This window comes from Microcebus murinus, chromosome 30 (genome assembly GCF_040939455.1).
Source record: "Microcebus murinus isolate Inina chromosome 30, M.murinus_Inina_mat1.0, whole genome shotgun sequence".
NCBI lineage: Eukaryota > Metazoa > Chordata > Mammalia > Primates > Cheirogaleidae > Microcebus > Microcebus murinus.
In genome coordinates, this window is record NC_134133.1 from 9224406 (window position 1) to 9239810 (window position 15405).

Below are 15405 nucleotides of genomic sequence, written 5' to 3' on the forward strand. Positions count from 1 at the left end.
CATAGTCTATAATTTCAGTCACTTTCTGGTCAAGACATTTTATGCCCTTGCCCCTGTCCTTTCATCTTCTAGTTCCCAGCAAGTCTCAGGATAAGAATATCAAGGCCGAAGCCTAAATCATTTGAATGACTTTTTTTCTTGCAGATTGGCAGTTCCAATTTTATAGTAGAAACCAAATAAAATATTCTTTGATAACCGCTGTTTTCATTTTGTTCTATAGGAGTTTGATAAAGAAGTTAAAAGTTTTGTGTTTGTTCTGGAAGGCAGCAGCCAAACAAACAAAATTCAGTTACCAAAGGAGAATAAGCAAATCCGTAAGTATGATTTTTTAAATATTGAAGCTTAACATTTGATACTTAAAGTTACGCTTTTATGTTTCCTGAACAGGCATATCAGAATGACTTATACTGACATCTGTTGATGTGAAGTGATGTGATTTTTTTTTTTAATTTAAAAGGTAACTACATGCCAGGCACTATGCTAGGGTTTTTTAAAAATATATTCTACCTTACTGTTTATTAGAAATCTAGAAGTATTTTTAAGGAGACTTAGAAGAGTGCTTAGTACCCAGTAATTATAATCATAGTATTTATTGAGCACATTCTGTGTGCCAGGAACTTTCTAAGCATTTTACATTTATTAATTATCTTTTAATCCTCCCATTAGCTCTTTTACAGATGAATAAGCTAAGGTTGGTTCTTCATCAAGATATAGGAACTTAATTTGTGAGAAAAAATATTTTTAAAATACTGTATAAGGCATTATTTAGTGCCGTATGAACTCATACCTTTAAGAATATTAGTATCTAATAAGAATAGATATAAATATGTGATTTAACAAGAGCGCAGAATAAATTTCAATTTTCTTTCTTTAGAAATTAAGATCAACATTTTAAAGCAGAAGAAACTCTGAGATAACCTAAATTTAAGATCAGAAGCCCAGAGATGGGGTTAAAATTCAAGGCTCTGCCATTAGATTAGGCTTTGAGTAAACTGATGTGGTTTAAAGAATATAGTTATCAAAATGATTAATCAGATTTTCCATCAACTATGTCCTATGATTTAAATATCAATTTCATATGATCTAGCAAATATAAGTACACAATTCTTTTTTACAGTCATCATTTACTTATTCCTTCTTTCATTTATTAAGAACATTTATTGAATACCTACTATGTACCAGGCACTATGAAAAGACATTTTGTTGGTATCTAATAGTCTAATTTAATTCAGTTTTCTGAACTTATGTAGGCTCTGTGCTTTATGTACCATTTCAAGCTACTACATGCAGAGTTTAAATTTCTAAGACATTATCAGAGCCATAGAAGTTATAGATAGAAAATGGTTTATTTTAAAGTGGTTTGCCAGTGTGGCTTTCTAAACTAAAATAAGGAATAGACCTCAGAGAAAAAAATAGATGATTACTGTTAAAATAATTTTTATTAATTTACTACCATTTTAAAATCATGGTTTCCTCATAGTTCGTGTGTGTGTGTGTGTGTGTGTGTGTGTGTGTGTGTGACAGAGAGAGAGAGAGAGAGAGAGAGAGAGTTTCTGTGTGTTTAATAGCAGGGTTTTTTTCATTTCCACATAATGAATAAATTTATACTTATAATTGAGGTGAACTAAGATGAGCCAGGGAAACATCTGAAACTGTAGTTTCTTCTTCTTACAAGAGACACAGTCCATTTTTTAAGGATATTGACTTTATAAGATAGCTACATTTCAGTTGCAGGAATATGACTTTGTTTTAAGCCAGTGTTAGTTCTTTTGTTTGTTTCCTTATTGTTGGACTGCTAAAGCCCACCTGTTCTTCCATTTAATGCCCTCAGCATCTGCACATGGTTAAGTTGATAAAATCAATTACTTTTAGTGACCTTTCTCATTTGGCTCTGAGGAGGATTCTTCCTCTACCAAAGCCTAAGTGATTAAATACAAGTTCCTATTTCCTACTCTTATCCAAAGTTTTTTAAGAAACAAATCAAGTTTAATGTGTTATAATTACTTTTTAAAATGGAAAGATGATGATTTGATTGTACAAAACAGAAGAATCTTTTAATGTATTTCCTGTACAATGCCCTATAATTAAACGTTACTCAGTCTTTTCTGTAGCACATGCAGCACTGTAACAAATGAAATAGTTTATATAGTCTGACCTGCACTAGTGCCTTTTAAGATTATTTGGAATTTTTGATAATGGAAAGTTATAGTTCTTTTTACTTGTACAAAATGACCTTCTGTGTGAAGTTGGTATGGTTAAATTTAAATTAAATGGCATGTATTGAATATAGAACTGGCTTTCAATTAACATTTCTAAATTAAATTACCATTATGTATTCCTATTTTAAGAGTAAACATCCACTCTATTTATGCAAACTTGACATTAGGTACTCCATATGTGTTTCTGACTATATTAGGTACTTCTTAAGAAGAAAGTTTAGTAATGAAATTAAGTATGTTTAACTTTTCATTTTAAATAGTAATATTTCTGAATTAATTTATATTTTCAGATTTTCTTTTCGCTCAGCACTTACCAAATAAAGGGAAGCGAGATATTATCAGATTGTACACTTCTGCAGGGCAGGGATCGTGAATCATCCTTTTTGTACCCCTAACTTGGTGTCTAGTATTAATACATAGTCGATGTTAAAATAAGTTTGTTAAATTTGCTGCATTAAGAAATTATGTTGCTTTCAGCTGGCCTTGATACAAGACTTGAGTAAATCCCTCTCCAGCTAAATAAATAAATCCCTGCTGCTCTTCACCTTGGAACATACCATATATATAGAGTTGCCCATATGAGAAGCAGCTCTGTCACACATAAATATCTATTTAATATCATTTGGAGGGTCTTCTCCAGGACTTTGTATTTGAGGCTCATGTTTAAAACCACTGTTTTCTCTGCCTGTGTCATCTGAATCAAATGGTGTGGTCATGTCTGTTCATCGGTATCCCTGAAGTTTCAGCTCTAAGCTTTAGCTGCTCTGAAGGATGAGGTCGTCTTTGTGAGGTTCCCCCTGAGCTTCTTCATGCCCCTACTGTAGTATTCTTGTTAAAATAAGTCTCGTCATGACTTCCTCTGTTTAAAACTCTTCAGTGGCTTTGACCTTACCACTCTACTGATAGTGCTCTTGTCACATCACTGGTGACCTCTATATTTCTGAATCCAGTGGCCAGTTCTCAGCCCTCATCTTACTTCACATATTAGCATCATTTGAGATAGCTGACACCTCATTGATACACTTTTTTCACTCATTCCAGGATATCCACACTCTTAGTTTTTTTTCCTACTTTACTGATCTTCTTTTGTAGTCACCTTTATCATTTCTTCCTCTTTTCCCCAACCCAACTTGATGTTCCAGTGCCCCTGGACTCAGTCCTTGGCCCTCTATTTACATTTACTCTCTTGATTGTTGACTTCCAGTTCATGGATTTAAGTACCATCACTGTCTTAATCCAGCTTACATTTCCGGCTGAGACTTCTCTCCTAAACCCCAGACTTGCATATCAGCTTGCTTACTTGACATTTCTACTTGGACATCTTAAATACAATATGTCCAAAGCCTGACTCTGGTCTTGACTCCCTGAAATTCCTTTTCATCCTGTAGGCTGCCCCATTTCAGTTGTTAGCAATTTGTCTTTTCAATTACTTAGAATAAAAACTTGTAAATCAGTTTTGATTTTTTTTTTCTTTTCATTAATTCCATCAGGACTTATTGGTACTATTTGGTACTTATTTGGTACTACTTATTGGTACTATTTAAAAGAGATTGAGAGCCTGACTACTTCTTGGTACCTCCAGTGTCCCTGCCCTGGTCCAAGCCACCATTATCTCATGTTAGGATTATTACTGTAGTCTAATTGGCCTCCCTGTTTCTGACTTGTGCTCTCTACAGTGTGTTGTCAAATTAGTGACCAGAGTAATACTTTTAAATCATAAGTAAAATGTAAATCATGTTACTCCTCTGCTGAAAATGCCCCATCTCTCCCAGATAAAACCCCAAATCTATAGGACTCTGTAGTATCTAGTATCCTCTGAACATTCTGACCTTATCTCCTATTACCCTTTTCCTTGTTTACTGTGTTCCAACCATGTAGGTCTCATTGCTGTTTTGAAACATAGCCTAGGGCTCTGTTACCTTACCACCTGTGTGCAGGATATAGCCTCTACCTAGAGCTTCCTCCCCAGCCCCAGAATAGTTATATGGATCAGCCTCTCCCCTTCTTTAAGCCTTTACTAAAATGTCACCTTCTCAGTGAGGCTCACCTGACCTGTACTGAAGTTACAACCTGTGCTTTATATCCATTCTCCACTCTTGATCCCTTTTAACCAGCTCTACTTTTTCCCATAGTACTTATCATCATTTAACATGCCATGCAATTGTTGTGTTTGTTTATTGTTTTTCTTGCTGTCACCAGAAAGTAAGCCTCACTAGCTGAGAGAATTAAACTACTTTGTTCACCTAGACTAGTGCCTGGCACATATTAATAGTAGACAGTCAGTAAATCTTTGTTGAGTAAATGAATGAATGTATAAGTGGCTTCCCATTGATTTTAGGATGAACTAATATCCTTCTTTTGGCATTTAAGACCCCACATGATTGGGTTCTTGACTACTTTGCCGGATCTATCTCTTACTGCATTTCCTCTTCCATCTTTCCTACCAGCCTACTAAGCCCTTTTTAGATCCATCCTATCTACTATGTCCTTTTCCATCACAGGAAGGACTAGTCCTTCTAACTGCAGTATTTGTTCCTTTCTCCTATACCCATCCTCCTTGCTCTGTCAATTCTTGCTTATTCTTCCCAGCTGGGTTTTAATGTTATTTCAAGAAAACTTTTACCCATCATCCTCTTCCCCCACAAGGACCCGGGATTATATGCTTTCATAGCACCCTGACCTTCTCCTTCATGGAACTAGAATGTAAGTTCTAAGAGGGAAGAGACCAAGTATGTCTTCTTCACTGCAAAAACTTAAGTATTGAGTCTTGCACATGGTAGGTGCTCAATAAATCTTTGTTGAATGATAGAGCTAATTTAATCTATATAAATAATGCTGTGAGGTGTACATCTAAATTATTAATCCAGTTTTATACATGAAAAGTAAAAGGACCCAGACAGGTTTTCTAATTTGCTTATGGGATGTGAATTAGCCCATAATGAAGGCATACATTATTCCTGTTTTGTGTGTGGAAGTGGGAGGAAAAAAATCGGTAGCTTGTCTCAGGCAGACAATAGATTATAAAACTGTAAAACCTGTATATTTCAACAGAAAACTAAATTTGTATGAATTTTATATACTTGATGGGCATTTTTTGACTAACATTCAGCATTACTTAGAGAACGTGATTTTAAATATAATATAGACATGAAGAGTCAGTTTAAATTTACTAGGCCACTGGAAAAAATATTACTATAGAATTTATTTAGCATTTCTGACACACAGGATCAGTCCGTGTCAAACATTATTAAAGTACTTTTTTCTTTGTCAGATCATCACCATATGGTATTGTCATAGTTCTTTTAATCTTAGAAGTGAAGCCTTTTGGAAACTAGAGAGAAAGTTGAATTTACAAAGCTTTCTTTTTTTGAGGGTAGGGATCTTTCATATCTAAAAATGCTCATTCAAAAATGCCCTACATGTGTAGTTCTTTGTGTTTGAAGACAGCAGTGCTGATTCAGTGAGATTTTTGACATAAATTAGGGACCTTTTTTAAAGACTGATTTCATTTATCTATTTACAGAGGCAATTGTGCAATGGAAAAGTACTGTAGAGCCAATCAGTGCAAGATGCAAGAGAGACCAATTGATTTATTTAAGTTGCCCTCATTTTGGTATCTTGCTTTGCTTTTGTAGATCAGAACTCTGGTTGCTTCACTGGCTTTTCCCATAAATATGGTTGAGTTGGATTCCTAGAGAATTTTCTAGGGTCAGAGCCTGTTATCTCCTATTTCTATTACATTGCTTACTCTATTGATGACTTTCTAGAGCAACTTATAAGCTTAGTACTTTTAAGTAAAAGTTATTCCTGTGTGTTTGATTAAAATAATATGTGTGTTTGATCAAATATGTTTATTGTTTAGGAAGTAAATTTGGGATAAAACATAGGAATTGTTTAAGTTGTTCAGGAATGTTGAAAGAACATTCAACCACAGGATCGCAAACCAGAAGGTCTTTATATAGACTATCCAAAAATGTATTGTTACTTTAAAATACTTAAATTTGTTAAGCCTACTAAGTTGGAATAATAGAAAATAGCATGAATTTTAGACCAGTTGCCTTCCCTTTAAGTCTTACCCGTGTGTTGGCCTGTACTATTCGTTTTGTAGAAAAGGTTCACAGATAAATCAAGACATCTCCATTTCCTGCCTAAAGTTTCACATCTGGAAAATGGTTACTAAGTTGCATGTTTTAGTAGGTATGATACTAAAACATCTTTTAAGAGCACTGTAATTGAGAAATCAAGCATAAGTTCAAAACCTAAGAGGAAAGGCATTAAGTGAACAGAACTGGAGAGATGATATAAAATCAGTTGATCTTTCTAAGCAGTTGCAGACTTCAGCTATCAAAAGTGCCATAGGGACTGGTTTTTCTACAGATATTTTTAATCCAGATGAAGCTAGTGATAGGGAATAAAAGCTATCAATTTTTACTTAGCATTAAATTAATTAAAAGTATATTCAGTTAACAAAAGGTATTATAAATGAAAATCTGTTCTTCCATTTATCTCAGTGTGGACACATTTAAAACCATATGAACTAGCTATGGCTCATCAAACTTTCAGTTTTAGTTGTCATAATTAGAATTGTTTTTCTTGATCTATTGTTTTTTATTAAGTTGTTTAGTACAGTTAAAACTGTCAGTGAATAAAAATAATTGCCACATGCTTTTATGGTTGCCTTGATGGGAATCTATAGTTCAATTTTATGTCTCTGTTGAATGCAGTTCTGTGTTCGCTCTCTTGCAACCTAATAAAAATAGTAAATAAAAAATTATTCTAAAAATTTTCATAAAAAGTTCTTCAAGGCCACAGATGGGACTTTAAAAGGAAACATTTGTTGTTAGTTTGATTTGATTTTCATTAATCTTTTTGCTTTCATAATGAGGTCATAACTCATGGGTAGTGCTATTGCCGTTGTGTATATTACCGAAATGCTAAAAGCTTCAGCTTGCTCATGGTGTGCGATTGCGTTTGTTTGTGTGCATATATAACTGGTGGAACATTTGAATGTATATTTTCCCCCTCTCGTTCTAGTTGGACTGATCCAGAGGTTTCTTGTACTTCAGATTTATGTACCCCTGGGACAAGACTTCTCCACTGAATTACTGTAAGATATACAGAACTTCTTTGAATGTTTTATGTGTATTAGACATTTGATTAATTGAAGCAGTGCCAACAGTCATTAATTGCAAGTGGCAGTTTTTGCATTAAGGAGTAGTGACTTATCAAGTCGACATGAAGTAATTAAACTAATTGTACTTCTTAGATAGCACTATAGTCTGGCATTTCCCTAGGGAAAGAAAGCAAATTTTATCTGTTTAAGAAAATATCAAAGGATTATCATTTTGACAATAAATGACCTATAACTTGAAGAAATATATCATCCATAAGTTTGAGATTTTTGGTGCAAAAGAAGGGTGATGTTGTGTTTTATACTGTCTCCTATTCAAAACTATGGGTGTTTAAAATTGATTGCAATACCTCATTTTAATAACATTTACTTTGTTTATAAGAATTGGTCCTTCTTGTTTACATATAGATAGCTTGGAATATATTTGTTTTAAATGGCCTTGCTAGGCCGGGCGCTGTGGCTCACGCCTGTAATCCTAGCTCTTGGGAGGCCGAGGCGGGCGGATTGCTCAAGGTCAGGAGTTCAAAACCAGCCTGAGCAAGAGCGAGACCCCGTCTCTACTATAAATAGAAAGAAATTAATTGGCCAACTGATATATATATAAAAAATTAGCCGGGCATGGTGGCGCATGCCTGTAGTCCCAGCTACTCGGGAGGCTGAGGCAGAAGGATCGCTCGAGCCCAGGAGTTTGAGGTTGCTGTGAGCTAGGCTGACGCCATGGCACTCACTCTAGCCTGGACAACAAAGCGAGACTCTGTCTCAAAAAAAAAAATAAATAAATAAATGGCCTTGCTAGATTATTTAGCAAACATGAAAATATACAACTTTTACTCAGTTGAGCTATCTATTGTGTGAGGTGGTACTAGAATGAAAAGAACCATTTGATTTGTATACTCGCATAGAATTGAATATTTTAAGATTTTATTTAATACATTTGTACACTTTAGATAAATCCTTACATTTAAGGTATGCTATTTTCTAATGTTTCTTTGGAATGAATAGCTGTCCAAAGTCTACGCTTAGGCTTTTATTTTCCTCGCTGGAATAATGATTTTTCTTATTAATGAGGATAATTTTGAACTAGTTTTACTGGTGCAAAATAAGAGGAAGGAAAAGCTGTTTCTTAACGAAATGGGAATAACATAAATTTGAGATTATTCATTTCCCTTTGTTTATATGAATTAGGGTGTTAATGATTGATTCATATATTGTTAATATATGAATTTTAGCTAATAATATAATGTTTTCTTGGGTGATAAAGGAAAGATGGAACAATTTATACCTATGTTTTATTCAGCCTTAAACTTCAGTATACGTCTAACTAAGATCTTCTTTGATCATCTGCCATGGTCACTGAGATTCTTTAAAACAACTCTTAGAGTAACAGGACCAAAGCATTATTGGTGCTCTTATGTACTACTTTCTGGTTCTGTAGAAAAAGCATTCAAGACTCCGAAGACATAAAGGTACAGGAAAGACTGCATAAAGCTTTATTTTTAGTGTAGGGAAAAGTGGTTTTCTACCAAATAGAAGAAGACAAATTATATTTCATTTATAAGCTTTTTAAGCTCCTTTCATAGAAATCCAGGCAGCCCCCCTTATTCTCAATATGGCCTACACGTTAAGATTCTTTAGGAGTGGTGGGGGCGCTAGTGGTTGGCCTTTTGATCACAGCTGTACAAGACATTTGGCCAAACCTTGGAACAGAATCTTTTGCCAAGGAACCCTTTTTTTCTTTGCAAAATTAAGCTTTATTTGTGCCCCCAAACACTTGGCCTTATCATGCTAGCCTAGGCATTATATTGTTTTAATTAATTTAGTAACAACTAAAGCTTTAATTATTGAGAAATCACCATGGATCTTAGGTTTAACTTAGTCCTAGCAGGAGAGCAGCTAGGACTTCTTTGTTACCTCTGTTACTGCATTACTAATGATCTTGGCCTATTTAAGGATGGAAAACATTTTCAACGCTGTTGGGATTAATGATTAGATTTTGAATTCATTTGACTATAATCGTAGATTTTCTTGTTCACTTATCCACGTGGGCAAACATTTGGATTTTCCAAATGGTTTTAGTTTTATAATTTTAGGAAAATAAATGTCCTATCAATAAAAAGTTGAAATTATTAAATAACATGGAAAAGTCATTCTCTGTCCTGATCTTGTGAATTTATGAGATTATAAGACAATATATTAACTCTGTATTTGAATTTATTGCCAATAGAAAGTCAAAATATTGTGCTATTTGGGGAAGTAATGACAGAGATCATGTTTTTACAAGAAGGGAAGCAGAATAACAAGTATAAATTCTGTTTCTATCTCTAGTTTTTTCTGCCTTAAATGAAAGAGCTTTCTTTCAGCACCCTCAGTGTTTTACTATGTTTCTAGCAGCATAGCTCTAGGCTATTTTAAATAATACATTTCTCTAACAAGCTTGTAAAGTCACATAACAGAAAGATATCTGGCTTCTAAAAGTTTCCATTGTCAGAATGGGAGAGGCATTTTGTTTCACAGAGATACGTTTATACATCAAGAGGTTTTCATAAGTGGAGCCTTGCCAGCTGGTTTATGAAGTTAGTAATCATTTCCTTAGTACCTTCCTGTGTCTCAGAAAGTTATGCATATGGGTTAGTGGATGCCTTAGAACCAGCAACAGCACTGCTTGGGGAATTGCTTATTCATTCAGTCAACAAATTATTGCATCCTGTTATTGCCAGGCAGTGTTTTAGGCATGGGAGATTTGATTTACCTTGAGTTGGTATACTTTTCCCTATCCTCACTGCTGTCTTCCTAGTCCCACATTTCCCCTGATTTACTGTTAGAGCTTCCCTGTGGGCATTCTAGCTTCCTCTCTTGTCTTCTTCCACTCTAGTCTGCACACTGCAGTTAGAGTGATCTTTCTAGAAAACAACTGAAATTCCCATTGAACTGAGGATGAACTCTCAGTCAAATCCATAATACTCATATGTGCTGTGGTCTCTCACCTCTCCCTTCTCATCTCATACCTCTCAGCTGTGAGCTTGCAATTTGTCCCCAAGCTCTTTCCCTTCCTCAGGTGCCAGGTGAGGTCTCCTCTTAGGGTCCTGTGCACAAGTGCTTTCTCTCCCAGGTCTTTTCCTGGGAGAGAAAGTCTCCTCATCTCAGCTTACGTGTCCCTTCGTCAGAAAGGCCTTTTTTGATTTCTCCCCAACTAAATGAGATTCATCTCTTCTGCCATTTTCTGGCACCTTGCTCTTTCCCTTCATCACAACCGTAACAGTTTATATATTTATTTGATTATCTGTGTTTTGGGGGGTAGACTTTGAGTTCCGTGAGGATGGGGACCCTGTTCGTTCTACTCAGCTTGATATCCTGGCACCCAACACAAGGCCTGGCTTATAACAGACTCTAAAATACGGATGGACTTACAAATTCAGAAAGGATAAGAAGCACCCAATCTCTGTCCTCAGAAAGTTTACTCTGAAGGTGAATGATCCACTAAAGGACAATTTAAATACATTTTGATAAATGTTATGATGACATAAGAGCAAGGTAGTGAAGTATTAGGTAGAAGAAAGAGCCTAGGCTTGGAACTGGAAAGCTCTGCAGTCACCTTCAGCTTTACCTCTATACGACCTTGGGTAAATCGCTTAACTTACCTATGGATTGAGAATAAAAATACTACCTCATGTGTGTCATAAGCATTAAATGAGAAAATTAATGTAAAGTAATAGTAATAGCTAACATTAAGCATTTGATATACCAGGCATTATTCTAAGCACTTTGTTTTAGCTCAGTTAATCCTCAGAATTAGCCCATTTGGTAGTCAGAGTTATCACTGAACGAACTGAAGTCCAGAAAGGTTGAGGAAATTGCCAGAGGTTATAGACGTACTACCAGAGCCTGGATTCAAACATACAGTCTAAATCTAGCACCTGTGCTCTATACCACTTTGCCCTGCTGCTTTACTTGTAAATATTGTTATTTTTCTGATTATACATACATACACAAGTAGTGGATTTATAGCAAATATTTTATTTGAATCTCTGTATAAGCTAAGCCTTTTATATCTTTTGTAGGGGCTTCTCATAATACAGTTTTATCATAAGAGTTCCAGAAAGAAAAGGTATTTCATGCTGAGGTATTTTTTTATCTTTACCCTTTTGATAGATAAATGCCTGAGAGTTAAAGAATTTTACTCATTTTTTTAGTGATAATATTCATATTAGATTTTTTAAAATGAAAACTAAAAAACATCTTTTCCTCCTCTTCTTTATTGATTCCTGTGTAGGCCTCTTTTTTCTTTAACATCTAAAAATTATGTTATTGAACATCTTTTAGCTGTGGATAAGACGGCTTCAGAACTTCATGAACTGATCAGCAATTATCCAAACACATTACATTTTGCATGTGGAGCAAAGGGAGTGTTTACTAGCACACAGTGTATTCAGCAGTGAAGGAACGGAATTCTCTTGTGTTTCTCTTTCAGGGTCAAGGTGTCAATCCACAGAAGACTTCCTTGCTTTTTACAGAAGTCATCTTGACTTGCTTATTTCATAGCATTAGGTGCAGTTTTCTTTTACAAAATATTTTGGTGTAACTGTCTCTAATGGTTTCACTTGAAGATCAATGATTGAATAAACAACAGGTTTTTAAAGAATTCTTTCATTTTTGTGGTATCTTGCAAACTGCATGGAGGCTATGGGAGGCCATCGGCTCCCCTGGGGTGGGCTCCTTAGGGTTTCAGAGCCTGGGGGCAGACATCTGGTGCACTGGAGGAGCACTGTGAACCTGAGCTCTTGGCAAAGAACCAACTGCATCTTGAAATAGAAATCTATTTTGCTATATTTTTCTGCCAATCACACTAAACGATTTTTGAATATTACATTTCTGACAGGGATTGTGTTCATTTTCTGAATATTGTTGGGCTGCATTAATTCCTTTCTCTATTCTGATTTGTCATTAATCTTGATGAATTCTGAGAGACATTTTGTACTGTTATGCCTCTAGTGAATTGACATGATTTTTCTTATTTTCACTCAGCTTAGCCAGCGCTTTTTCAATATATGGGTTGAAAACACTGTACAAGCCTGTGGTGGGCATCATGTGATATTTGGAGGAGTTGCAATTCTTAGCCTGTAGGTCCTACAGAATATTATTACCATGTACAAGGTTTTACATGTTGAGCCCTCAGCTATTTGGAGTCTGATAAAGGTAGGAAGCAGAAGTTAAATTCTTCAAAAAAACGAAAGACCCCTAATAGTATACCTAATCCATATGAATTTTCACTGATCCTTTGTGATCTCTGCATTGCAGTAGTCTGAATTTGAAATTGTGTGAGTGGAGTTTAATGATTTTAACCTGGAATTCAATCTAGGATTTATGATGCTAATTCCAGGGTTTTTGTCTTTTCCTTTTGCTCTACACCATAGTTATATGGCTCTGGGCTCGACACTGTAATTTTGTGTTTCCATTACCTCATCAGTAAATGGTAATGTGAAGTCTTCTATTTTAGCTGCCAAAGTTAATTGGATGCATTGGGTTTTTCCTAAGAAATTTTTGGAAGTTTAGGTCCATGTAGACCCCAGGGCTGCTTTTTCCATTTCTGTAATATGAACAATTGGAATATCTTACCAAATAAAGCTTTAGCCTCAAGCTAATTTAATGAAAGTTGCTCTTATATCCGCTTTTCTGTACTATTGCTAGTGAGCCAGACGAAGAGGTCAGAAAAGAAATGTAATAGAAGTTTCAGATCCTTCTCCCCTATTGAATTTTGCTTCTACCTTTCCTTCTTTAGTTATGTTAGAGACAGTAGGCTCCTTTGAAACTTTAAACCAATGTATGGCCTCACAGCTACAGACCTGTTCTTTTCTTATGTCGTTGGTCATCTTCAGCCTCTTTAAAGCCACTGGAGTTGAGAGAATACCTAAATTTGATATATTTAGGTCAGAATGACATTGTTGAGGGCATTCGAGATTATGTTCATTTAACCAAGCACAGCTCTCTTCCGGTGGAATATTTGCTTTCTTATCTTTTTGTTCATTTGATGCCTACTTTTGAAGAAAATAGTGGTTACTTCTAGCTCTAGTTATTTGAAAAAGAGATGTTATCCAAGTGCAAAGAATGATTATGTTATCCAGTGAAATCTTTCATATTACCAAGTGAATACATCTCTAAACTACGTGTTTAGAATTGGGCAACAATGGCCAGTAGTAGCTCTTTTTTAAACCAGAAGTATTGTATATTAAAGTAGTAGTGACATTGCAAGTTTCATTAACATTTTGAATGCATCTCGTGGATAATTTCAACTTCTATTTTTTCTTTTTAAAATCATCAGTATTTAAATCTCATTATTTTAATTATATCCAATTAAATGTACTTGCATAATCAGTATATTTTGTTACATGCATTAGTAAAGAGAGCACTTTAAGATGCTTTGCATACTGACTTAATATATTAAATTTGCATGCCTTAAAATAGGTTTTCTGTAGAAGCTTTAGATAACACATGTGATAGGTATATAAATCAAATGTCATGTACTTTATAAAACGTATGTTTCTGAAAAGTCACTTTTTTTCTTGTTTCTTAGTTTGGTTCATTTTACTTTTCTAAATTATTTTTACAATACTCTTTAGATAAACTAGATGCATGATTAAAGCTAAAGTAAAATAGTAGCAAAAGAAAAAATTGCACATATACAAATATTTGGAAGTGTTTTTACTCTGTAAAATAAAGCATTAATTAATAAAAGACCATACATTTGATAAAGTACCGTGCAGTTAAATGTTTGCCATATCCGTTATCAGGGCACAAGTCAGGGTCCTGTGATGAGTCAGATTATAGGCTTGGGAGTTACTGGCTCTGCCATTATTAACATGGTGACCCTGGACAAGTTGCTGAACACCTCTGTATGTCACAGCCTCCTCTGTGCAATGGGGATGATATTTATATCTATTTGTTGGGTAGTTAGGATTAAATTCAATAATGCCAAACAGTAAGTGCACGGTAAATATTAATTTGTAACTTTTATATTTTTATATAAGAGTATGGTAATATTTAATTTTTAAAGTTCCCTTCTGAAACATTTTGAGACAAATTGGGCATGTCTGTTTTCCTTGTGAAGTTGTCATGGTACTTGTCCTGAAGAGAGACAGAAAAGCAGCTTTTCCTTGAGAGGCTACTTGACTGTTGACTCATGCAAATTCTCTAACAGGAAAGAAATGATCAGCATAACATGAAAAAAGAAGTGATGTCTATTGTATGGGTATGGACACAGTGATTTAATTCAAAGACAACTACAGGAACTCCTGTCATCAGGGTCTTAGTACGAAGGGAGTTATAGGTGGCCAGACCAAGTGTAGAACCACAGATAGGGAGGAATGTTTATCTGTGAAGAAACAGGACCTGGGAAAAAATATATAAACAGGTAGACTTCCAATGACTTAAGGCATGATAAACAGACAGATCTTTGCTATTCCCACTGTCTCTGTCTTTACTGATAGGGATGATTGAAGATGACTCACAGCAAATCACAGATCCTCCAAATACTTTCCCTTCTTTGATATGACATTGTCATGTGGATACGTTTCTTTAGTGCTATGATACATAGTAGGAGATACATGATACTCTTTTTTGTCAGGAGTAATGTCCCCTCTGGTTTGGCTCTCCTTCCCTTTCACTATATTTTATTTTTACTCTGGCATTTAATTATTTTAATTATTGAAAATAATAATTTGAAACATCTATAAAATCGAACATAATATGTATATTAATATGTATATTAATGGACCCATATAGTCCCAATTATAAAATTTATGATAATTTAGGATATTTTCATTAGTAGAACATTCTGAAACTATTTTCATATGAGGAACAATTTCTTTTTGGAAATAATAAAAACAAAAATAAAGTATATCATGGAGCTTTATGAGGTCATTTGATGAAGTTGCCCAGTGATAAATACAAGGGGATTCCCCCTATGGGGAGTGCTGATATGTCTGTGGTTTATGATTTTTGTAATTGTGTTCTATAAATTGTAGTTTCTTAATTATATATAAAAATATTTTAGAATCTTCA

General features: G+C 34.8%; 1 protein-coding gene across 5 annotated transcripts in view; it reads left to right on the forward strand.

Moving 5' to 3' along the window:
- Positions 1 to 15405, forward strand: part of CFAP20DC (CFAP20 domain containing) — a 234063-nt gene that overhangs the window by 4106 nt on the left and 214552 nt on the right. For 4 of the 5 annotated variants that reach the window (XM_075998823.1, XM_012790291.3, XM_012790286.3 and 1 more), the window contains exons 3-4: positions 221 to 314; positions 7254 to 7326. In XM_075998823.1, coding sequence (XP_075854938.1) covers positions 221 to 314; positions 7254 to 7326 — 167 coding nt within the window. Of the gene's footprint in view, positions 1 to 220; positions 315 to 7253; positions 7327 to 15405 lie in introns of those variants that run through there. The other variant, XM_075998824.1, reaches the window with a different exon arrangement.